At 37.1% G+C, this 26,966-nt stretch overlaps 1 protein-coding gene across 1 annotated transcript; it reads left to right on the top strand.

The window, feature by feature from the left end:
• Window positions 1–1,845: 1,845 nt before the first annotated feature.
• LOC107102135 (protein tweety homolog 2-like) lies at window positions 1,846–26,518 on the top strand. The gene is made up of 11 exons (XM_015401319.1): window positions 1,846–2,061; window positions 6,045–6,140; window positions 7,619–7,691; window positions 19,767–19,836; window positions 19,931–19,986; window positions 21,420–21,512; window positions 21,600–21,692; window positions 23,580–23,722; window positions 23,847–24,035; window positions 24,113–24,191; window positions 25,461–26,518. Exons 1-11 carry the CDS (start codon window positions 1,955–1,957, stop codon window positions 25,539–25,541), a joined length of 1,080 nt encoding a protein of 359 aa, XP_015256805.1. The 5' UTR covers window positions 1,846–1,954; the 3' UTR covers window positions 25,542–26,518.
• Window positions 26,519–26,966: the final 448 nt, after the last annotated feature.

Here is a 26,966-nt window from a genome sequence, read left to right as displayed (position 1 = left end):
CCATGCAATTCTTTTTATTAGCATTACCAGGGTTTTTGTATAAAACAAAATCGATAAAGAACCCTGAAATTTCTTCTGTAAAAGTTCCAACCAAAAAAATGGGAATGAAAATAAAATCAGCAGATTTTTTTTAACAACAGTTCAATTGGTTATCTAGTAGAGTGGGGTTTCAAATCAGACTTAAAATGTCTTTGCATAATGTGTCTTTTACAATAAAAACAAAGCAAGACCTGGTTACACAGATGTCCTTCTCTGCACAGATAGATCTTTTGAGATTGACCTAATCGCTGCAGGTAGAGTGATGCCTTGTGTAGCCCAGTATACTGAAGCCTTTCGAGCTGCTAGCTGGAGGCCCTGACTCGGTAATGTCTAAAGCGAGTGCTACAAAGGTGGTGGGGGACAGGATGATTCACCACGGGAGCTGTGTGTTTGAGAAGGTTGCTTTTACAACCAAATATGAGGCTATCGTGACCAAAGGGTAAATTCATGTACTATAGTCAGTGTTTAAAATTACAAGGGCAGCACTAAGATAGATTTGAGACAAATGTTGCAAAATGAAGCAAGTTCGTATTTAAAGGTAAGCAAATGCAGACAAACATTAAAATAGCACAAGGTACCTTTTTTATACAGTTTATCTGGCATAAAATGGATTTTGGGGTGAGTTACACTTTAATGATTAGTATCATTACCACAGTTAACATTGCTAACAGGAAGTTTTGTGTATTTCTTTTATAATAAGTAGATATGGATCCAAATTGTAAGATTTTAAAAAGGCTGTTGATATTTTCAAATCCAGTAAGCGCCATGAAAGGAAGGTTCAGACTTTTCAGTTGCATAAAACAAAAGTGTCAACATTCCTCATCAAATAATTAGTTTCTGTGCCTGAATCTTTTTAAAAAATGTCATTCTTCTTCCAGCTGTATGTTTAAACAGATCACAGATACTGAAAGTAGCCAACTAAGTCCCATTTTCTTAAAAATTTCCACAACAAAGGGTGTAATTGTTGAAACAGCCTGTTTAAGACACATAAAACAGATTCCTAGCTTTTGTTGTTTGGGGTTAGTCACCTGTTTCTTGTTGCCTCTCTAGGATTAATGCATCTGTTGTGCATCGGTCTTCTGCAACAGATAGAAAAGGGTTTTAAATTGTGTTGCAAATGTGCTTTTGTGTTGGAACTTAAAGCAGCAATGTGGGTGCAACCTTTTTTTTTTTTTTATTTGGGTAAGAGCTAGAATGGAACAATGTTCAACCACAGGCTTATGTAACTCTGAGCTGACTGTGCTATCTGTGCTAACTATGGTGACCTAATATGACATATTTTGGTGTTAATGTTCTAAGACCATTTAAGAGAATGATCTTTTCAGACAATGCTACATAATAAGGATTCCTTTAATTGCAGATACTATTTTAGCTTTTTCTTCCACGTCATATGTTCAGATCCGTTGCAGTAAAGCAGCAGGCAAAAGTGCCATTCCTTTGTCTTTGTTTAAGAATAAAATAAAATCTATTTACTTCGTTTAGTCATGCTTCTTGTTTATCTCCTCTTTTAATCAGAGACTTGAATAACAACAGTCTTCCCAGTGTTATTAGGTTTACATCCTTATATAATTTACCCCAATAAAACACACAATTAAGAAGATCTGATTTCAAATGGCCCTTTTAGCTCCTATAGCGTACTATCTGCTTGTAATCAGATTTCTTTATAGCTCTGATTTAATCTTAATTTGTGCATGCTGTTATGTCAGTGGGATTGTACTTTGCCTGTTTCAACAGTCTTCTTTTGTCTCTCTTTTTTCTCCTGTGTGATTGCCCTTTCATCCACATTTTTCTGCATTCTTAGGTTGCTGGAACTCAAAGCAATGTGAAAACTGGACTTAAACAACACCTAGAAAGGCTGGATGAGATTTTTGCTTCAAGGACTGATTACCTCCAGGCCCTGCGCTTCCTTCAGCTAATGGCTAACAACATCATTCGTGAGCTGACGGCTCTGCCAGATATCAACAGAACCAAGATTGACTTGGCAGCCATTGCCGACCAGACTGCTTTCATTGAGTATTACAGGTGAGTGGAGTTTTACTAGCTCCACTGGGTTGATGGAAATCATTTTATTTTTATGTGCATGCAGATGTAACAAACATGCTGTTTAGAATGGAGTAGTAGTAGAGATACAACTCAGCCACAGAGCAGATGGGATTTTATTGATCTCTCCTGAGAAATGCAACCCGGAAAAGCTATTTGTCCTGATTGCTAAATAAATGAAAGCTGAAATTGAGCTCATTTTCTATCGTGCTGTTGAGGTCTTACACGCAGTCTCTCCTCAGATAATTATGCACGACCGAGTGTCTGTTTGGTCATAACTGATCTCCATTTACTTAAATTATTTTTGGTCTGTAAGCTTCGGAAATTATACGCACAGACTCACATACATGAAACCATGATGCATGGTGCTCTCTGGGTTACAGAAAAAATAAGCTTTTCCTTCTTCCTGTTAAAACGGCACCCATCACATGGCAGGCCCACAGGATCTATTGATTTTGCTTGAAAAATAGTAATTAATTAAGACGTGAAGCAAAACCCAATACAGGAATCGACTGAAGTCCAGTTTAAGCCGCATGGACCTGGCCAATCTGAAACCTTTCAATAGGTAGATGATCTGCTAAGACTTACAGTATACACTAAAACATGACCTGATTATTATTCAACACCTGTATGTCTATACTACTACTTTATTTATTTATTCATAAAGCACTTTAAGGCAACCATGGCTACAGCCATGTGCTGCACATATAAAGGAAGAAAAAATAAAAATAAAACAAGTAAAAACCATAAAAACAAACAATAAAAGAATCAAAATAACAAAACAGAGTCAAAATAGAAAAAGTTTCACGGCGTGCTAAAAGCCAAGGAATAGATGTATGTTTTTGAAGGTTTTTTAATTTAAATAGACTTGTCTAATTTTAACAGAAGGATCATTCCATACCCTTGAAGCAGCAGCTCTAAAGGCTCTGCCCCCCTCACCAGGAGGCACCTGAAGTCCTTTTAGAGTTCGGTGCCTCCTGGAGCAGCTGATCAGCTGACCCAAGGCATCAAAACATATTTAGCAGTTGGGTTGAAATGTATCCTTTGAATCAAATAAAGCATCTTTGAATCCACCTGTTTTTTTATATATATATGTATTTTTTTTTTCTTTCCTGTTGATGTTAGTGTAATGGATATATGACCTTATCTGTAGGGTTGTGAAGTTGTTAAAACTAAACTGCTCTGTTTTTTCTATCTTCAAGTGAAAAACTCTTCCATCCATTTGTCTGTGCGTTATTTAAGAAAGTTATTTAAATAATCAATTCATCATAATCAATCATGTTATCCCAACTTGAGTCTACTAATCTTAACTCAGATATACAGTATAGCGTCAGCCTTGCAGCAGACCATTTGCTTGGCTGTCTTTATTTAAGTAAATAGCCTTGTAGCACCATGTGTATAACCAGCTGGACCCTGAGACATTGCGGTAAAAAAAATAAATAAATAAATAAAGAGGACTGCGAGAAATGGACTTCAAATTGTATTACAGTATTTTTCTTATAATTATTCTGATTAAAATAAAATGGGGATTAAAAAATATTTAAGTAACTAATCTCAGTTTTTTTGCATAACTAATACGGCTCTAAAAAAACTAAGAAAAACTAGTCTATTGTAGCACTAAAAATAACATTTTCTCGCTTAATTAAATGTACTTTCACATGTTAGTATATTCATATTCATTCTGCTCTCAAAAAAACAAAATTAGATCATGACCATCCGAAAAATTAATGCTAGTGTTTAGGGATTACAGAGGCAACGGTCCGATACCTATCTACTATCTTAATTTTGATATCGGATATCAAAGATCCAATCCAGTGCACTTTACATTTAACTGTTATTTCTTTCTTTTTGCTGTTTATTTAGTAATACATAATATAATGTACATTTATATCTCTGTTGGTTTTTATTACCCTTTTTCTGCTATGTTTATGTCAAGGCTAAACCTCTTCTCGCATGGCAAGATATATGGTTCTCCAATTTATCAGCTGAATCGGATCGTTATTGGATATCAGCCCAGGTATCGGATTAAATCATTAAAAATTGGATCACTGCATCTCTAATTACCATATAATTAATTACTTGATGTTAGTTTTCATGATTAAAAACAATTCTCATCACAATTATAGTTGTTCCAATTCCAATATCAGTATTGGAAATGTCTCCTTCACTGCCGAAAATGCTGGCATTGGTATCAGCGAGAATTGGAGTCCACACACCGATCCAAAGTGATCCAAAATTTTATTAAAATAGGATCTTTTTACTGGTTATTTCGATTAGTTCCATTAAAGGGTTTAACCTCAGCCAGGCCTTAACACAAATGGAGGTGATTGTGGTGACATTGCATGTTTTCTAGCTGATGTAAAATATCCATCATTGTTCATGCGATCAACGACGGCTACAAAAAGAGATTGTGCATCTGTTTTTATACAGGAAATAATTTAACCAATATATGGCTACCACCTTTGATTCCCCTGGCTCCTTTGTAAAATGCATTTAATTCTGTGATTTGTAACTCACTGAGCTCATTCAACTGGCTGTCCCTCTCCTTTCCTAATTAAATAATTTGATATATTTCTATCAACAAATTGAGTTGTCTCTGTTATAAAATATCATTAAAAAATGCATTAATAAAATGCATTATGCCAAAGCTAAACCTAGGTTTCTTGAAACAAAGCAGCATCAATATTGAAAGGAGTCAAATCATTCCATAGAACCAGAAATCTGAAAATAGATGATTAAATTGGAAAAACGGGGTGTTTAAACATATCACACTTCAGTTTGGAATTGATAAAACAGTCAAAACAGTTATTGAAATTACCTTGCTGTTTTCATTTTCCTGATAAATTATCTTAGCTAATTTTGAAAATAAATTGGTAATGGACATTATTATATAAACAGAATTCCATTTCCTTGTATTTTTCCTTCATTATATTTCCTTACTTTCATCCTTATCAGTTTTAGGAACACCATACTCTTTTAATTCCTCACATTCCAAGCAAAGCACAGACTACTGTCCAAATAACATGATTTGTACTATTAGTGCTAAAGCCTTCTTATATCAATTTCATACACCATCCAGCTTGGCTCCACATATCGTGCACTTTCTGTACCAACAGCGGATTTTCCTTTGGACCACAGTTATCTGACACTGATCCCCTGGGTCTTGATTGGATTTTATGTGGCCATTGAACAGCCTGCAGCAGAGTTTTATTGAACAGAAAATGTTACAACAATCCAGTGCTACTAGGAAAAAAATGACACCATTCCGTTTTCCTAGTGTTGTATTTTTCTCTACTTTCGCCTCGAATTCAGTTACATGTAGGTCCTTCAGTGGTACTGCTTTTAAAGAAAAAGTGCAATTTAACATCCTCCATCCATTTACTTTATTCTGTGAGTAAAGTTATGTTAAAAGTATATCGGATCGAGTACCTGTGCACCTTTTAATGAGCAGAAGGGAATTCTATTATTCAATAATGGTCAAAAATATAATTATTGCTGTAGTGTATCTGTTTATAGAATATTAAAACATGTCTGTTTGAGTCAAATGTGGAACATTTGAGTTTTTGCCAAAAATGTATCATACTTATCAACTGGCTGTTGAGAATGGCTCATAGGAGCTTGCTTGACTTGCCAAAACCACACATATGCACACTCACACTTTACGCTTTAAGCTCAACGTCAGCCGTTCTTGTGAAGGACATTTTCAGAGGAGAATGAAAAATTAATGTCTATGGATTGGCGTTGTTGAATTATTAAGCTCAACATGCTGGAAATTACCTGAAACAGACAGGCTTTAAGTAGGAGACACTAGTGCTGATTGAAAAGACATATAGACAATTCACACCTCATGCCTACACAAAAATCGAGACAGCATGTGCTGACTCTTGAATGCATACAGAAATTTGTTTGTTTGTGAAAGATAGTGATGCAGCTTGTTATTGATGCGACACTCCCCTGTCTTATAGATGGCTGACCTACCTGCTGCTGCTGATCCTTGACCTGGTCATCTGCTTGGTGATGTGCTTAGGAATTGCTAAGCAGTCTCAGTGTCTGCTGATCACGTAGGTACCATCAATGTGCACTTAAAGGAAACCACCTTTTGTCTCAATCTAAAGCTATATTTTGTGTAGCCTCTGTGTTCTTATTGAAGGGCTACAGTAATTAAGGGCATCAGTCAGCATCAATGGTGATATAAACATTGACCCTGCCGTGTATCACTGCAAAAGACAGTACTCAGCACAAGATAATACAAGAATGCTCATATTCATCTACTACATTCGCAAATATAATTACAGCAGCATTTATCTGCCTAACTCTTTGTCACAGTAGCTGATTGAAAATTATTTTAGATTAAAAAAAGAAAATAAAAAGATGGTGCCATAACGCTTGGTTCTTTAAATTTCTGCCAATGATTTAAATTGGCAATGATGTTCAACAGCCAAATCCACATTTCAGACTCTCCACCCCATTTGCCCAATTTAGTACAACCTACATGTCAGTGTTACCAGATGATGCTCAGGATCGCTGCTCACATCCCTCTCTAATGGGCCCTCACTAATGCCTATTGATCGACTGAGAAGGATAAGACTGCTCCCTTAACTAATTATTAAGTGCTCTCAGGCTGCTTTATTGGTGCTTTCAAGAGGGTCCATGGAGTAAGTTGGTGCAGCGAAGCCATGCCCAGGGCTTTTATATCCATCACGGGGCCATTTTTTCCTCCTTTTACATAGTTTATCTACCGCACACTTCAGGCCTTATTTTAAGCTTTATTCCAGTTATCTCTTTCAAAAAATGTTGTTAATAGTTTAAGATTTTCTGAAGTAGTTTCTTTTTACAACCCTTTAATATTAAAATCTTGTTAAAATAGTCAGTCTCTAGGTCACAATAAAATTAGAAAGTGGAGTACCACTAGCCTCTCCAAAAATAGGATTTGAGCCTATATAGTATTAGCCATACAAAATTTCCCCACTTTCCTTTATGGGCCTTTGCCTGGTCCTTGGCTAGTCCCCTAAAAATAATTTTTAAACATCTAAAATATTATTTCTGTCATGATTTGTGGACATTAAGATCTAAAGAGAAGCGTCATCTCATGGTCAGACCCTGCAATTCACTGACAGGGTGGAGTCAGTTTAAAAAAATATGCACGCCCATGAAAAGGCCAGTGGCTAGAAGTGTGTGGGTGCGGTGGGGTGGGGTGTGGGTGGGTAGGTGTTGGTCTGGGGTTTGCTGCCATTCGGCTGGCTTTTGATTGGGAAGGGCCATTTTCAATGGCTGCCACTGTAAGAGTTAAACTGCAGGAGTTGAGATGGGAAATTTATTTGGTAAATTTTCTAAATGAGGATTAAGGCTAAACTACTGTATAACACACCACGACAATTTGGGTTTTGCCTAAAAGCTGATGAGGGGCTATGTTGAGTCAATAGATGAGATAAGAAAATCCCATCAGTATTCTTAAAAAAGGGAGACTTTTGAATAAATTCCACAATGTCTATCTGTATCTACCTTTCACTCTTCATAACACTGCTCTTATTTTCTCCAGGATTATTGGTTTTGTGATACTGTCCTTGATTCTAAGCTGGGCTGCCCTAGGAATTGGCACTGCGACAGCTGTGGTGAGTAAGATAGGTACAACTTTTTAAACCTTTAGGAAAACAAAATCTGTTATCATTATTACCTTTTTTTGTATTTGTCCTAGGGGACTTGTCATTAATCTTTTGGGCCAGCATTCAAAGAAGTTAGCTTCTTAAAAGGTTTCTGTGCAGTTTATTGTCAGCTCTTTTTTTAAGGTCAGCCATGCAGTAAAGCTGATTACACATCTCAAGTCTTTTAGATCAAAGCGCGTTTAATCCTTTAGCAAACAAAGGAGATTTCTAGTTTTAATTGCTCCTTCTGCTTTCTTAAAAACCTCACATCTTTGCTTGTTTTCTGTCTCTCCTTTAAGCTTTCTTATTTTTGACAGATTGTTCTATCTTAATAGTATACACCATGTGTTCCACGCATCTAGGCTTTGTGTGGTTAATGATGCACATATTAGAGATGCCGTCGGGGTGTTAGGAGATAATATACCTTTGCTTCCAGCCTTCCCCATTTCTTATGTCCATGACAGGAAAATCCTCACATCTATATGTTGTCCCTCTGGTTTTGAGAGCTTGTAGGGCTCTTTCAAGAGAAGAGGGGGGAAGAGATGGTGTACAAGTTTCAAGTTAAAATCGAAGCAGCATTGAATGGCCATGGCACATTAGCAGTGCACCGGGTTGTGTCATGCACCCATGCCACCCCTTGTATTGATGGTTTTACTCATAGTATATAGACATAGCTAGTTGGTATTCCTGTCTGTAAGATTTGAAATGCTGTTGCTATCACCTAAAGTATATTATAAAGCAGTACAAAATAGGTAAAATAAGGCATCTCCTCTTGAAGTTAGAAAAACTTGTTTTGTGGTTAAGGATATAAGAACCGCAATCCATAAAGAATGGCTATTTATTAGGTGTTGTCTGACACTATTTGAAGTTGACAATCTACAAATATTTTAGGCCTGACAACTTGCACATGCCTTATTGATGTCCAAAACCTTTTTTTAAATTTAATTAGCACTGCCATGTTTTTGCTTATGAAGTTTGAGGGTGCAAAGTCAAACTGCCTTGTCTAAGTGTTTTGCATGAAAACTCTACAAAATTCTGTTTTTGAACCAAAATGTCTGAAAAGGATCTGCAAAAAGCTCCAAGACACGTTTTCTTGGTCTTCAAAAGTAGGCAGATATAATAAGATCTTCCATGGATCTTTCCACTCGTCGTCTTCCGCTTTATCCAAGACTGATTAGGGGGAGCTGCAGTGTCAGCAGAGACTCCCAGACTTCACTTTCCTAGCCCCGCCAAAAGAATAGGTCCCCCTAGGGTGTCCTGGGTTGTCTCCTGGTCCTCCTATGGGATGGACGTTCCTTGAACACCTCCTGAGGGAGGTTTCTAAGGAACATCCAAAAAAGATGTCAGAACCACCTCAGCTGACTCCTAATAATATCAGAGAAATGGCTCTACTCCAAGTCTCCCCCAGATGAGCAAGCCCTTACCCTATCCCTAACGTGCCCAGCCACCCTGCAAAGCAAGAAGCTCATATCCATGATTTCATTCCTCCATGCATGATCCAGATTTTATGACCATGTGAGAGGTTAGGAAGGTAGCCAACCAGTAAATCGAGAGCTTTGTCTTTTCACTCAACTCTCTCTTCATCACAAGAGATCAGTGCAGTGTCCACATTATGGCAACAGCTGTCCATCTATCTCCCACTCCATTATCTCCTCACTTATGAACAGGACCCCAAGATAATACTACAAATAAAGCAAGAACTCTCCTTCAACCTGAAGTGGATGAGCCACCTTATTGTGGTCAAGAGAAGTGGCCACGGATTTGGAGGAGATGATTCTCATCCCAGCCACTTCACACTCAGCTGCAAACCTCTGCATACTTTATGTCTTGGCAGAAGGAAGCCAGCAGAACCACGTCATCTGCAAAAGTCAGTGATGAAATATGCTGGTGTCAGACAGCCTCTGCCCCTTGACTGCACCTAGAAATCCTATTTGTAAAGGCCATGAAGGTTGTGAACAGGACTGATACCTGAGGGTAGCTCTGTCAAAGTTCAACATTTACTGGAAAAAGGTCTGACCTAATGCCAGCAATGCAGGTATTGCTCCCATTTTACAGAGACCTGATAGCCATTAGTAAAGGTCCCCCAACTTCTTACCTCTGGAGCACCTCCCACATGGCTGGGTTTCATGAACCCTTGAGTTTGCAGAAGGTATCAAACTTGTCCATTGCTCCACTGTGGGGATGAAATCAGCCAGATGCTCCTCTCTCGCTACCTGGCATAGGACTTCCCAGCAAGGCTGAGAAGTTTAAATTCCCCTATAAGTGGAAAATATCCTCCTGCCGCACTGTCCCCTACCTTCAAATAATGTAAATAATAATAATGAATAATTTTTATTTTTTTTGTTGATATATATTTACTTAATACATTACAAAACAAAACCCAAACTTAAAAAAGCAGTGCAGACCTCCGCCATGCAGCAAATTTTGCCCCATATTATCTCTTCCATTACACCTAAGCTAGGGTTGGAAATTAATAAGATTTTCACGATTCTGATTCCCTTATCGATTTTGTGAAATGATTTGATTCCTTATCGATTCTGTTAACAATGAACTTGGTAAGTGCATGGTGACATTCGTCTACCTTCACCGGGGACGTTCTTTTTCTGCCTGCCTCGGCAAAAACTGAAGGCAGTGAACGAGAGCTGCCAGCCTCTGAGTCAGCCAGGCTGCCCTTCTAGTCATAGTCATCTAAATCTAATGGAGAAGCAAAAGCATACTGAAAAAGCATTACTGTACAGTTTCGGGAAATAAACTCATCTCCCCCTGATTTAAGTAAACGAGCGTCACCTTTCTCTCTCCCTGAACTGCGGAGCAACTTCGTAGCATGTTTCGTTACATCCATTGCAATAGCTAGAATCATGTAAGAATTCCAGCTACCAGTAGTTCTAATTAAACATGCTAGCAATGAAGGGCTGGATTAACGAGAAAAGCACACTCCCTTAATAACCCCAAAGAGAGGTAGGAAATTGGTTTATTTTCAGAAATGGCATATGATTTACTTGGAACCACATTAAGCACAGCCAGTGATATAAAACTAGCTACTTACCACCAGAGTTGCCTTCCATGCTGGTCATAACTTTAGCTTCTGTCCGGAAGGCATCAAAAAGACAGCATTCGTTAAAACTAGGGCTGCAACTAACGATTATTTTAAAAATCGATGAATCGGACGATTATTTTTTCGATTAATCGATGAATCGGACAAAATATATTTTTTATATTAACCTCTTTATTCCAAAATAAACATTTTAGACAGAACAAACAAGCACACAAGTACAGGTTGCTCATTAACTGTACTGGTGCAATATGAAAAATAAATGTTTGTGTTAAAACTACGCAAACTTACATGAGAAATGTAGCTGTACATCCACAAAATATAGGCTACTTTGTTTCATAAAGCGCAAAAAAAGACATTTTTGTTTTTAAAAGCCCCTAAGGGGTTCAAACAATAGACCCCCCCATTTCAACAAATGAGGTTTTTTTTAGACTAGAAGAGTTCTGCCTTTTAAGACAGGAAAGTATAGCAGTTAAAGTTGCTACTTGAGAAAATACTGAACCATAGAGATAAAAATAGCCCTGTGATTCAAATTATAAATTGTATTTGGAATAAAAATGAGAGAACTAGGGGTGCTAAAAAACACATCCTCCAAAGACAGATATTTACATGGGAATGTGGCAGATAATTAATTGACATATTACTGATCTTGCTGGATTTTATTCTGCTTTACTTCTATAAATTGCAGGATCTTCTTTACTTTATCTTTGCCAGAAGATTTAAACTTTAAAAGTCTTGCCCTCATAATTTGCAAGTTAATTTATTTATAAAGTAAATATAAACGCTGCTTAAGCTAATTCAAATGAAATTAAAAGTAAAATAAGTAGCCAACCTTATCACTGTCTGTAACCTACTAACACGGTAAGGAAAGCATCAGATGAGCTACCTGAGAAACTAACGTAACGTTTCCCCACTTTAAAACCAAACAAACAAGGTGCTTCCCTGCCACGTTCATTTCTTTTGAAAAAAGTTGCATGTTATCACTTTTTTCGCTTTACAAAGCGCAGGCTATTTTAATTATTGTGATCAATTTGCGCCGTCAATCCCGGTGCATGCGCGCTTCATTTGCAGTCTGGACGCTGAGGCTCTGACTGAGAGGGACTCCTGCGGGAAAACGCGGTTGGGGTGGGGGAGGCGCCCCACGGCAGAGTAGGAACGATGCATGCTTTCACGTAAGAGTCTCCAAAAGCCGCCAGTGACACCGAAAAAAGTCGCCAGATTTGTCGCTAGTCGCTTTTTTGAAAAATAGTCGCTGGAGGGGTCTGAAAAGTCGCGGTGTTGGCAACACTGCACCTGCGGCGCTGACTCGCTCTGCCGTATTTTTTTTTCTTCCTCTTTCAGTCAAGAGGCAGTGATGACGGCGAAGCGGATGACGCAATAATCGCGCGACACAACTAATCGATGATGAAATTCGTTGCCAACGCTTTTAAAAGTCGATTTTTATCGATTTTATCGATTCGTTGTTGCAGCCCTAGTTAAAACATATGCCATGTTGTGTGCGCAGGTGTTTCTGCAGGTTGGATGTATTCCCTTCCATGGATGTAATTGCCACTTTGCAATCATTGCAAAGTGCCTTGTTGCCACCGTTCTCTTCCTTAAAATTTAGGCCAAACTTTCGTTCGCTTTACATGATGCGGTGCCTTTTTTTTGTTTTGCTTTAGACTTACACCTGGTCACGTCGTACTTCCTTACTGAATGCCGTGTGCGTAACTTGTGTAAAAAAATGTGACGTAAGTCGTGCTGCCTGGAATTGATAAGAGAATCGTTAAGCGAGCTGCCAAACGGTGTCATGGAATTGGAACACACAGAACCCGTTCTGAGCAGGAACTGGTTTTTGATTCCAATCCCTAACTGTAGCTCAAATTCACACATGATCTTAATCATTGCAAAATTTTTGTGAATTGTGAAATTAGGTGCACCTTTGTTAATCCTTTCATAAGTTTAAAAATAAGGCACAGTGTGTGTCTGAAGCCTCTTGTGTTGGTTCTGCTCTCACCTTCATGCACTATGCTTTCTTGTTTAATCGGCGGATCGAGACTTTGATTAAGGCATATCTCACCTTTCCCTCTGTTTTTGTCTTAAGTATAATTCTTCTGGACTTTTTTTAGTGCAATGCCGAAGCTGTCAATAGTCATTGCTGCCACTCTCTGGTTTGGGGGGAACTGCTACTTCCACCAAATAATTTTAAAGGAATCCTTTAAAAAATTCTTGTATCGGGGTAATTAGGGAGATAATCACCAAAATGTAATGGATTGTTTTCTGGACTGAGGTGCACCTATGGTAGAAATTTCATTAAAATCTGTTCATAACTTAAAAGTTTTCCTGTACACAGATGGATGGACAGGCAAGCAAACAAACACAAACACAAAAACTCAACTTAAATGATAACCTCCTTGCTGGAAGCAACAATGAAATTTAAAACAGCTGAATGCAAAGGAGCAAAATGCAGAAAATGTTATATTGTTCCCCCACTTGCCACAAATGGTTAAACCAATAATGTTTTCATAATGATAATGAAACATAAGTTGCAATCCCTCAACCATCGGATTTTACAATATTTAACAATAAAGTGGAATGTTATCAATGACAGCCTGACAGCATCCAGACACTTAAGGTAATTAGGGCGGATCTCATCCACTGCCAAAGCCCTGCCACCAGGAGTTTTTTGAACACTTCATTGACTTCCCAATGGGTGATGGACTGAATCCGGCCCCAAGCACCCTGTCTCTTCTTTCGCCTCAAAATACTTTAGCAGGGTTGAAGAGATCCTCAGAGTATTCCTTCCCTCCTCCTGTATTTGGTTGTTTTTCAATAAATTACTAAATATGCTGTATCATGACAGTAAATAAAGTATTACTTCCCCTTTTTTTCGGGGAAATGCTTAGGCTACATTTTGTATGACTATGACTCTCCATCCAAAACTTATTATAACTTTGCATTTTGGGAAAAAAAGTCAGTTAGAGGTGTGACCCTAACGGCACCTCTTAATTAAAACTAATTTTTAAAGTCCAATTTATAAAGTCCAAACCCCTCAAGTTCTAAATTCCCAGGTGGAGAGTAAAGCATCGAAAAGATGTCTTGAATCAAAATGACTAACTCATAACTGAGATTAGGATATGCCTCCATCAGACTTTTTGTCATTCAGATTTTATAGATTCATACCAGTTTTCATAGGTTTATGTAAAACAGATCAGAGGAACAGCAGTTTAGGTAGTGCTGTGGATTTATTTTGTGGAAACTTAAATTGCAATGATCAGTTTGGAGTGGTTGTCCCACATGCCAATCTTTTAGTTTGCTTGTGTCCTCTTGCTGTAGATGAACACCTCTATTGTTTATGTATCCTGCACAAATACAGTCAGATTCACTGCTGTCACCATATACATTGTAAAAAGCCTAGAGTCCAAGACCAGACATTTCTTAAAATTTTATATGAAGAAGAGGAGGAACTCAGAAGAAAGAACAGAGACCAAAGTATATTTGGGAGATTGAGACATGGAGTTGGATGTTCTTGCACACGCACAGCCTTTCAAAAAGTGGCTTGGTTGATTCTAACCCACATTTCCGGAAAAGTCGTTTATTATACCTTTAAGCACTCAGTATTTTAGAAACCCTACTGCTTACATAATGATTGCTCCATGTTTGCCAATGTTTGAACTTTCTAGAAAGCAAGAAAAAAGAAGTTCCTTCAATGGAAGTTCTGAGCTCTCTGGCCCAGATTGTAGTTGGGCACGTAACAGGTAAAATAAGGTGAATAACGGAGGGTTTATCCTCATCATTTAGCCAACATTTTGGCATTCAAGTATAACAGATATGCAGATTAATTTCATCACATTTTAATATAATCAGTTTTTTTGATGGAGTGATTAACTTACATATAAAAGTCATGTCCTTAATGTAGGTCAATATGCAAAACATGCAAACTTGTTGCAGCTGCACATCATTATTTCAAGAAAATCATATTTTTTTTTGTTGTATTTTTTTAGAGAAAGCATGATGAAACACTGCGGCGGTGTCCTAGAAAATCCTCAGATTTATACATATTTGATGAGAGGGAGCACAAACAAAATGTCCCGACCAGCATAATGAGATAGTTAGAGGGCAACATGCAGTGCCTGGCTTGAAAACAGATATCATGTGATATGGGCAAAGCTATGCTTTACACAAATGTTTAGATGTTAGGTTTTCTTTAATTGATGTAGAATAGAGAAACAAATAACTTTAAGACGTACATTTTTGTATAATTTTTTTTCTGTTTCAATAAGAAGTGTTACATTCAAGTTACATAGTACGGATCAGCTTTTAGGTCCTTAGTTCAGATCTCAGCCATTCACACCTCTCTGTGTTGGTTTTGTGATACTCTGGCTTCCTTTCATTGATCAACATTATTTATGTCAGAGTAATACTAATGAACCATGTCACTTTTGGATGCAATGAGTGTATGCATAGTGGTTCAATTATTTCCCATAAGTCTACTCCTATCAGTGTATACAGAAAGTCAGATTTGTTAAATTTTCAGGATCATTGTTTCATCATGAAAGTTGTGTTAATGTAACTCTTTTTTTTCTAGTTGAACTATGTGAGAGGTAGTTTCTCCAAGGAGTTGGTCTTAATCCACAGAGTTAAATCCAAGGAACTTCCTGCTACTAGACGGTCACCGGTTCAAATCCTCCCTCAGTTGCTATGCCCCTGGATAAGACACTACCAGGATTGTCTTCTCATGATAATCAGAGGGCCTGGTGCCACTAGTGCACTGTAGCCTTCCTTCTGTCAGTCTGCCCCTGGACAGCTGTGGTTATGATGTAGCTCACCAGTGTTGTTCAATTTTGACACAGTACACTAGTGTTAGATAAATTCAACGCTTATCAGGGTTGAATTTAATGTCACTTGGTCGGTAGGTGGTGCTCTTTTTCATAAGATGGCGATTCAGTTGTAAACCTGACCTGCTCTGTAGGTGGTAAGGTTTTTAGATAAGTTACTACTGAGATAAATTGAGTTAAGAAGTGAGCTTTCTTTTTAATACTCTAAATCCTGGCCTGAACCTGAAGTTACCTCCCTGAGCTTCTTATCCTGCTTTGTAGCAACAGCCTCAGGTGACAGTTGGGATTGTCTCCAGGTCTCCCATAACAAAAAGCATGAAGGAGGTATGAAAAGGAATCAATACTTTAGATATACAGGTGCTGGTCATAAAATTAGAATATCATGAAAAAGTAGATTGATTTCAGTAATTCCATTTAAAAAGTGAAACTTGTATATTATATTCAGCACCTGTAGTACCTATTCATTCAAAAACTTTACCAGTAACGGTAAAACAATTTTGAAGTTTGACTTTGGCAAGTGATTAGGGTTTCTTAAATAATGTGTGTAATGTCCTTCATCTATTTGTCCCAAGTAGGGACTTTTCAAGGAAGTTTCTCCTTACACTCATTGTCATGTCATGGTGAAAGCTTTTCTTATTTTGATTTTTGTGTTTCAGATTAAGTACTTCAGGACTTGAAACTAAGATTTCTACTGAAGTCTAAATACTTTGTATGTTCAAAAGTTGGAAATAATTAAAAGAAAAAAATCAGTGCAAGTAGTATTGAAGATATTTAATTTAATAAGTCTCTTATTGATTAATTATTAGAATGCGACTAAGCATTTAATATGTTGTTTATATGTTCCGAGGTAGATAAAATTAGCTATTATTAAAAGTTGGAACATATTAGGTGCCATTTACTATTTCAATATTTTAGTGTACCTAAATGAAAGCAATTGCATTTACACATTTCTTAAAAGTCTTATCTCCCTGATTCTTTCCTGAGAAGAGATTACTGGGAGCAAACACATTAAATAATGGTTTCTATTGTGTTTATATACCGTATACATGATTATAAAACAAGAAGGCAGGTTTAAAGAATTTAATCTTACTCAGACCAGAGAAATAAATCAGGTTACATATGGTAGGCCTACCGCTTCACCAGGAAGGGCCCAGAATAACAATTAAAATCTTTTTTAGGGTGACCATATTTTGATTTTCAAAAAAAGAGGACACTTTGCCCAGCCTCGAGCCAGATTCAGACAGGCTTCTCAAAGGTTAATGAACATGATTTATTATACCTAAATTGTACTAAAATAACCATTGTAGCGAAACAAAATCTGTTACAGCCAGTAACAAAATTATAGTTTTGTTTTAACATACATAAATAAAATCAAATAATGTTCTAAATATGACTTCCTCTTTATTAGATAATACTATGTCAGGTCTAAACACCTAAAACATACAAACAAGGAAAGTAAGGCACAGAGTCAGAATTCTTTTTACTCATGAGGAGAATAGGAAGAGACTGTACAGTTACAATCTCCAACCCACTCTGCCGGTCTCAACTTTCTCCTCGCTATTTATTAAAGTCAGAGGGGTCCCTAGTTACACAAGCTGAGGCTGCACTAAAGGAAAGGGGAACAAAATGACCAGGCTTCCAACCTCAGCGCATATGTCAAAACAAAGCATGTGATTGATTTGCAGATAAGCATGTTCCAAGCATAGATGTTTCAAAAGTGACTGGTTTCAGCTTGAAAGAGGATGTTCAGGCCTCTTTCACAACTCATCATGACATCAATCAGGAATGATCTTCAGCAAGAGTTAATAAGCAATGAATAACACATTATACATCCTAATAGTTCATTAGTACACGCCCATTAACAACAAAACGGAGTAAGAGTATAGGTAAAATATTTCTAACATACTGCTTCAACAAATTTTTCCAGGTCATACAAAGTCCTCAGTCAACTTTGCAGAATAGATCTCATCTCGCACAGCTTTTTCATTTTTTTTCAGTATCTATGTGAGCTTTGAGATCTCCTGCACCTTTATTATACATTGAAAGATATTTGCCAGCTTTGCACATGGTGCACCCAGCTGCCCACTTGACTTGGTAGGTACTTTTCTTGGATGGTACCTGCTAATTTTTTTTGGAGTTCATCTGTGAAGCTGCACCCTCGTTTCAGCACTTTGTGACCAATGCAGGTTGCTTTGCTCCCTGCGTGTGTGTGTGTGTGTGTGTGTGTCGAAGTCTTGCTAGACTCTCCCATAAGGCAGTCCCTTGAGAATTACGTTGGGCAACAAAGTACCGTAGTATTCTGTGCAAAGCGCCAGTCAATTTAAGCATATGTTTATAGTCCTTTGAAAAGCAGTGAAAATCAGACAATTTCTAATATTTATAATTCCCCTCCAGACACCCCGGACAGGATGTAAAAAGCGAACATGTCGGGGAAAAGAGAACGTTTGGTCACCCTAATCTTTATAGATCTGAAGAGTCACACCCTGCCACATCATCACATCACACAACATTACATCATACATATATTGTTTGAAAATGATGAGACGTTACTGGCTCGAGCCATATCGAGTTAATACATTCTAAGATCAAGGATAATCTGATGTACACTGCCAGAGTTTTCTCTGTTAAGGATAATCATCTCTCATTGTATTCTCCCATTCATAGCCTCTATTTTATAGTGTCATATCATAGGTAGGAAAACTATCTAATACATCTACCACACCTAATAGGTAGGTAGTGATAAAAACATTTGCTTGTTAAACCATAATGCTAAGATTAATCCTAACAGTACAAAAGCATACTCTTTTAGGATAAGCCCTAGCTCCTCCTGAAAAAAAAAACTACTTTATTGTAACTGAGACAAGATACCAATATACATTTGTGGGCTTGGTATGGTTAAATTACTGCTGATTACTGATAAAATTTCTTTATTAAAACATGTTAAAAAAAAATAAATAAAACAACTGTTTGAACAAGAACAGTAGAATGTGTGATAATAATGAAAGGTCATCATATAGAAAATGTGCAGGTTGATTACCCCACCCTCCCTTCCTTGTACGGTTTGTGTACTTCCAAAGATGATGAAAATTGTGGACAATCACTTACTTTATCCTCAAAATGACTTGTACCTTCTGATATATTTCACTTTGATCATACCATCTTAAGTTCACATACATACTATTAAATTAATGGTTTATGATATATCATACCTGTAGTGAAGAAAACATCAAATTTATTATAATAACTGGTTTTGTTTTATTACTTTGATCCATTCAACATGACTTTACATCACTCTTTTACCTATTTAGTTTGTTTTTGTTTGTCTTTTATTTTCTCTCTATCATTGTGTTTGTGTGTCTGTGTGTTGCATCACTTGTGGTAGAATCAAAGCAGGTCTGCTCCCTGTCATGTGCTTTTGAGCCTACTGCATTGTGACGGGTCAGAAAAAGACACCTCTTGATGGTGACTGACATAGAGTATACAACAGTGGACATATTTGAAATGGATGGGTGTTTGATCCTGAATGCTAACAGGTGCCTTGTAGCCTTTGAGCTTTATTGATGTCAATGGAAGCCCAGCTGTGAAATATGACATTCTACATACCGTTCAGCAAACCATGCTGGTGGTTAAAGTGAAAATGTCTTTGCCTGTGTGGGGTGTGTGTGTGTGTGTGTGTGTGTGTGTGTGTGTGTACATGCACATTGACCTCTGTATGAAGGAATCAGACCCAGTGGAAAATCTTAAGTAGTTTTTATCCATGATTAGCAAAGCATTGCACTCCTCTGTAGGGTCAGTAATGCCTGAGGCCAATTCCTACCACGTAATGATTAAAAAAAAAAAATTTTTTTCTAGAAATGGCTGTGTGTGTGTATATATATGTACTAAAATATATATATATATATATATATATATATATATATATATATATATATATATATAAGTACAATCTAGGTTGAAATAGTTCAAAGCAAACTGAAGCATCATTGCACTTTCAGGTTGATAAAATCCTGAAAATAAATAGTTTCTTGTGCAGAGAGATTGGATACTGTATACCGCCCCCGTCTGAATGTAGCTTTATTGTGTTGCCTCACATGAATTTGGTCATGCACCTTATGCAATTTGTAGTGCATTTACTTCAGTCTTGCATGCTTGTAATGTGTTATTGTTTCCTCCCAGGGCACAAGCGACTTCTGTGTATCTCCAAATAAATTCATTGTTAACCAAACCAAGGATTTCCTCACTGCAGGTGATTTATCTCTAAAGACAATTGCACAGACACCAGCTCCTGTCTCTGAACATTAAGGCATGATATTAACCTTCTCGTTTCTCTCACCTTACAGATGTTGCACACTATTATTTGTTCTGCAGTCCGAATCTACAAAACCCCTTTCAGCAGGTATTGACCAAATGTGCTAGCGTTCTTTTTAGCCATGCAGTCATTTTCAATAAATCAAACAGTGGTAAATAGATTGCAGTTTTAAAAGGTGGGCACTTTCTTTGTGAGATGCAACTATTTTGTAACCATCCTTTAGATGTTGGGGGGAAAAGTTAACAGCAAACTATGATATATAGTTGGATTATCTAATTCGATTTGCAAGTTTCAGAAAGGTTTAAATGTTTTTGTCTTGTGCATAGCCAATTGGGTGCTTTTATATTTGTTTTCAATAAAGCCCAGAATCTTTTCTTCCTGTTGGTGGATTCAACTAAATAAGATGTTCATTTATGATGACCAACAATGTAATGATTTCTCTAATGATAATAAAAACTATTTCAAATAAAGAAGTACTGTAATGCAGAAGTTGATACAAAAGACGAAGAATGTGGTATGATGTACTGACCACAGCCAAATTATTAAAAAGGCTTTTTTTTTTCCTCCATTGTGATATTTATATTTTTCTGAAAAACTATACTTCGTCCTAATTAGCTCTATGTCGCTCGTTAAAACCAACAAAAGTAAAACACTGAAATACAACTCTGTGTATGTAATTATCTATCCAATATTACATATTTTTTCATGATCTCTAATATTTAAAGGCATGCTCAATTTTTACATTTTAAATATTATTTGCTTATCAGCATTTTAAATGATTTACTGATGACGCATTTATATTCCTTCTACATTCCAAAAAACAACTATTTGCACATAAAATGCAGATGTATTTTTATAATCCCCCAACTACTAATAACAGCAGAAATGCGACAGCTGTCATGCATTCTTGTTAAAGCTTGTTCAATACGCAGCCTTAAAACTGAACTATTGCCTTTCAGAAACTCAGCATTTTCAAGGCAAACCAGGCTTAATCATGAAACCTTGTCAAATAATTACAAAACACACTTCACCATATTTAACAGTTATATTAACAGCTATGTTAACTACATTTTTGATTTTTTTTTTTCCATAACAGATGGGGGAATCTGGAATAGCTTGGCATCCACAAGGGATATAATACATGATATCCCTCTGGGAGGATAAATCCTTGCTTTATAACTATTAAAAACCAGCATGTTTAGCTGTCATCATTACACCCATTTATGCATTAAAGTGATGCCTGCTTTCCCTGATGAGATAATCCTAAATTTGATGGCCCAATTGATCTAAATATTGCCCTTTTGTTTCTACCTAAGATTAGTGGGGTGGAGCATTGTTTTCATCGGATAATGTAGGCCTTTATGTCTAATGTTGCCTTCATTAAGCCGCTCTTAGCACCAGATTATTTGTTTACATGCTAGAAACTTCAAAACAATGCTCCACTTAATAAGATCCTCACATTGTTTACATTTGATAACATCCTTGTGATGTAATGACTGGTTGTGCTTTTTTTTTTTAAGTCTCTAACCATCTGCCAGCGCTCACTGACCACAATGCAAATCCAGATCCAGGGCCTGCTGCAGTTTACCGTGCCCATTTTTCCAATGGCTCAGGCAAGTGGTGGCCCCAATAGCCCATTATTACCCCAGGCTGTAGAAGGTTGCTTATCATTGTCTCCCCTTGCGCACCTTGTTATACAGAGAGACCTTTTAGGGATCCAGCGCCTGTTAAACTCCACAGAGTTCAATGTTCACCAGCTAACAGCCTTGCTTGACTGCCGCGGGATACATAAGGTAAGGTCAGAGTCTGACTAGGACACTTTTAATAGGAACCTTTTAAAACAGAGCTCAAAGCCACTTAGAAGTCCAGCTTGAATGATTTTTGACCTTTGCTCTATTTAGTTCTTATTCTCTGACACCCTTTTTTTGCAGTTTTCACACTGTCTGTTTGAGAGGCAGACTTCATCAAATTCAGATTGCTGTTAAAAAGAAAAAACAGACATACAACCTATTATATCTGCTTTTATTTAGGATAAGTCTTTGCATGTATCATACTTGCAATAAGGACTGCATTCAAACGTCAACCTGATTTTACAAACTAAATCGACTCCTACCAGGAACGTATTCCAATCAAATTACATATAGCATACAATTCATTTGTTAATTGACTATTAAATCTACCCTCTTAGACACATCTTTCAACAAAAGCTGGAGCTACCATCTATGTAGTCAATGATATAATAAGAGGCACAGCATCCAGCTTATCAGCAGGGATTAGTAATGACTACTGTATGGCCAGTGATTCTTGTCAGAAACCGGCATCTATTTAACGTAATTTAAGCTGTAAGATGTTAAATGATCATCTTAAGAACTTTAACCACTCATGTCCCCATTTGAATTTTCCCATTTCATTGTTTTGTACATATTAGCCTGAAGAAATTATAAAAAGTTGTTTTCTGCTTGCATCCTCTCACATGGTGACATGAATTGGCAATGCATTCAGTGTCCCAGCGTGCAATCTGTAATCATACCACTTTAGCCAACCCAAATATCATCTTTCCATCTAAATGCTGAGTGATGGGGATTTCTTCGTTACTTCTTCAGGCTTGTGTTGCCTGGAAAGATGGCGGTGATAGAGGCTACATTGCAGGTTCATGCATGGTGTGACTAACTGATAGACCTGGGCTCATTATCCATCTGTCTGCCTGGTGATATGGCTAATGCAGCAGTTCTGCAGAAGCATTGTTTTGACAGAAAACTTGGTTTAATCTATTCTGTTCATGACACAGTAAGTTTTTTTTTTTCTAAATTCTTGGCACTAAAAGAGCTCTAAAACTATTTGGATAGATCTGTTTTTTTTTTCTTCGGTATATGCTATTCCTCTTCTGAAACCACTTATACCTTTTATGTTTGCCAAATGTTCCTAAAATCTTAAACATTATGCCGTAGCCTTACATCATGCAATCTAAGGCCCTTGTTAAATTAATTTAACAACCAAATTTGCAGATGAATGTGCTCAAAAGATGCATGTGCAGGTTTCTTATGCATTTTGAGATGTCACCAAGGACACATGGAAGCATGTTTTCGCTTGGGTTTGTGTGGATTTTATCCCATTTAAATGATTTACTGTGAAATAATGTAACCAATGAAAACTGACCCTGGAATGTTTGTCAGTTAGTTTCTAATGCTTTCATAAAAAAAAAAAAGGTCTTGTCTGCAATATTTGGTAAGCAAAGGAAAACAATAATACATCCTTAATATGCATTTCTGGATCAGTACCTCTGTGGTTCTACTGGAGGGGCTTATTGTCAACCAGACATTGCTAATGAACTTCTCTAGCTTTGAAATACATTATAAGTAATAATAGGGATGCAACAGAATTCAAACAAACACATGAGCCAGTTGTATTTATACAAAAACCATGCAAATAGTCTTGCATTAAAATCAGTTTCTCTGTAGGAAAAGTGTGCACTGGGGGTTTGCTTGTATCATGAAAAGCTATGGAAATATCTGTGCAAGTGGAAATGGCAGTCAGCACATTAAGTAAAAGAGAAAATGTATTTTTATTACCAGTGTTGTAGAAGAATCCCTGTGCGTCTAATGGTCATGATCTTATGTTTGAATATTTGTATTTTCTGATGGGAAATATTTCTTCTGAAGTCTGAAAACTGACTCTTTCAGGACTACCTGGATGCCCTAATGGGTGTGTGTTATGATGGAGTGGAGGGGCTCCTTTACCTCTCCTTGTTCTCTCTTCTGGCCGCCTGCACACTCTCTGCCATGTTGTGTGTAATTTTCCGACTGTGGACATTAATGGGCGGCAGGTCAGCACTGAATGAACCCCATTACCTTGTTGCTTACTGTCCACCATGTAGTTCAGGGAAATGTTCACCATGTCTTGCTGTCTATACCCCTGTCTTTCTGTGTGCATGTTTAACTCTCATCCAGGGAGAAAGAGTACAACGACATCGATGAGGAGGACCCGTTCAACCCCCAAGCACGCAGGCTGTCCTTTAACCCCAGAAGGTCCAACACGCACAGTTTCTGCAGCTACATCAGCAGCCTTGGCAGCCAGGCCAGCCTTCATCCTCCTCCTCAGTCTTCTTCTAATTCCACAATACAACCTCCTGAATATATGTATGATCAGCTGCAGATTGTGTTGCTCTCCAGTCTGCATTTATGGGCTCTTATAATGTTTTCCCTTTATGTTACAGGAATCAGTCCATGCTGTTTGGAGGAACCCCTCGATATGAAAATGTGCCACTCATAGGGGGAGGATCTCCACCTCCTTCGGTTCGTTTGCCTTATGAGGCTCTGGTGACTATAGTCTGAAAACGAGGATATGTAATAGCATAGAGGATGAAAATATTGCCAATACAATGCACACAGGGTGGGCATCTAGTCATGGGACTTTTGCTACAGTTGAAGTGACTAAAGAGTGGCCTCTGCTGGGCATTTGTAGAAATGCAATCTATCTCTGGACGTTTTCTTGTCCGCTGTTAGTATAGCTGTCTGAATTTTTGTCTCTTCTGAAATAAAGATTCATTCCCTATTTAAGATTAAGTCTTACCTTATGTGCAAATTGCCTGCAAGGTGGCTAAGTGCAACATGCATTGCTCCAAATTAGTAAAACCAACTTAACTGTGGCATAGTGTTTGTTTTGTCTTCAAAGCTTTGGGATGAATAATAGATAACAGATGGAACCTAGATAAATTCACAGTCCACAGCTCTGCTGTGTGATTTTTTTTTTCTTCCTGGTAAGATTTATTTTTTCTTCTGTTGCTTGAACAGCCTTCACAGCATACCAAACACCAAAAACACCTTTTGAGTGGGTAAGACAGGCAAGAGTCTGGATCATTGTCTACAATTTTCCTCTGTAAGGCAGATTTTTATCAGTCAGAGACATCTCTGTTCTCTGCGTGCTCATGACAGAGTATCTTGAAGCTTTTAAAAATGTATTTCAAATAAAATCTTCGGTTTTTCCATGCTTGTCTTTATTGTTTTGGTTTCTTATACTTTGGTTTAAGTGTATCAGCAGCTCTGCATTTTTCTGTGTTCTTTTTTATATGAAGGTATTTTCTGCACTGGCATGTCTAACAACTTTGTGAAAAACTTTTTTTTTTTTTTTTCGTTTCTCATCTCAGACTTTGATAACTGTAAGTTTGTGTTCACCTTTTTCCCCTTTTCACTTCTTTGAATCCATCTTTTTTCACACACCATAGAATCCTAATCATGTTTGTGCAGAATATTGTAACTTTTACCTGGCAACACTCAGTAAACTCACCTCTGACCTTCTGGCGCTGTCTGAATGTTGCATGTGAGTGTAACCTGACCTTTACTTATGCTCCTTGTGTTCTTTTACCCGTTTGTTTTTTTTTTTACTCCCAGGATGTTTGTTTTCCTTCCTCCAAATTATTCAATCTTCACAATAACATGGGAGAATTGAAAGATTATTCTCCAAATCTATTCTATATTATTAAACTTGTTTTTATATTGTACTTATAACTAAACAACATCTACAGAATATTTATGAATCTTTACATTTCTTTCTTTTATCTCCAGTATTCACCCAGTATGAGGACCACCTACCTGTCCATGACTGATTCGCAGATCAGGCACTTGAGGACTGATTTCCAGGTGTAAGCTGCTGCCTGCTGAACCCTCCTCTGTGCATCAGTCAGAGCTACTGATCCCCCGCTGAGAAAGCTGTCTTCATGACATAATCCTATTTACAGGAATAACAGATTTTTGTCCAATCTCAAGCATGAAAACAGCCCATATGACAGTAACTTCAATAAGATGCCAGCGAACTGCTTAAAAAGGCCTGAATGCAGTTTTGACAGCGATGGCCTGAGATACTTTTATGGAAACAACTGAAATGGAAACATTTTTGACTGTCAGATCCAGAGCTTTGAACTGAAATAATCCAACTGTGTCTTTTTTTTTTTTTTTATATATCATGTGCAAAGCTAGGACAATCGTGAATCATTGATTTCATTTTAATACTAAATGAGCAGTGGAATTTGCTACTTTTAGACCCTCAATTTGTGTTTGTCTTACATTGTCACGTGTTTAGCAGCAGTGTGATAATGTTTTAGTGACCTAACATGGTGCAATATCAAACACTTTTCTAAAAATGCATACCTGCATATAATGAAACTGGATTATATCTTTCTGTTTGGTGTAGCAGAGCCAAAGATGCCTTTATGTATGAGTCTTATTGACACACCAGAGTTTTTTTTTTAATGCACTATATGAGGATGTAGATGCATGTGTGTTATAAAATGGACATGTAAGTCCCTAATTTTATCAGACTTATCCAATTTTGTCACAAGTGAGGAAAAAAATAAATGTATAAGCAAGAAGAAAAGGTTTGTTAATACACTGTGACTCATATAAAATTAATAAAGTGAAAAAGGAATACAAATCTTGAAACCAATTTTCTCCTTTCTTCAAGAATATTTCTGGAAGTTGTATTATTTTCTTTTTTTTATGTTTGCTAATGTTTTAATCTCAGATTAGATGGACCTGTAATTATTATACTAGCTGTTTTTTTGGGATTTAGTTTGAGCTAATGTCAAAGGAAACTATCTTATGTACGTTAAAGGAGAAATTATAAAATGTAGGTTTTAAATAATTTTCAAGTTTATTTCTAAAAAGGAATATGTGGTATATTTAATCTCATGTATTGTAAGACATGGTACATGTATTGTAAATTATTCTTCTTAATAACCAATTGGAAAATCTATATCAAAATAATGCCATTCTCACTGTTTTCTAACAGTTCAAACAGTCCAAGTGGTATTTTTATTATTTTTTTACTTGATGTTCATGTTTTAGGTTGGAAGTTCTGCTCAGATATTTTTTTAATTCCCTCCACAGATTTGCATTCAGAATCATGCCGGGACTCTGGCTATGCCACTTCATGCGGTCAATATTACAGGCATAATGTTAATTGAATTAAAAGTACTTACTTCCAACCTAAATCTGTGTAGTGTATAAGTAAGTTTAGGCTTCAGTTTAGATCTAAATTATGTCTTAACGTCGTCCTCGGATTTCAAGCCTTCA

Source organism: Cyprinodon variegatus, unplaced genomic scaffold (genome assembly GCF_000732505.1).
Source record: "Cyprinodon variegatus isolate N-32 unplaced genomic scaffold, C_variegatus-1.0 Scaffold1210, whole genome shotgun sequence".
NCBI lineage: Eukaryota > Metazoa > Chordata > Actinopteri > Cyprinodontiformes > Cyprinodontidae > Cyprinodon > Cyprinodon variegatus.
The sequence above is the reverse complement of the archived record's forward strand: the minus strand, read 5'-3'. Positions and strand labels throughout refer to the sequence as shown.

Bases quoted from the DNA above. Each gene is read 5' to 3' on its own strand.
- LOC107102135 (XM_015401319.1), top strand. From the start codon at position 1,955: ATGGCTAACAACATCATTCGTGAGCTGACGGCTCTGCCAGATATCAAC. The intron at 21,513-21,599 runs GCAAGTGGTGGC...CTTGTTATACAG, and splicing joins CCATTTTTCCAATGGCTCAG to AGAGACCTTTTAGGGATCCA. The intron at 24,036-24,112 runs GTATGATCAGCT...TTTATGTTACAG, and splicing joins ATACAACCTCCTGAATATAT to GAATCAGTCCATGCTGTTTG.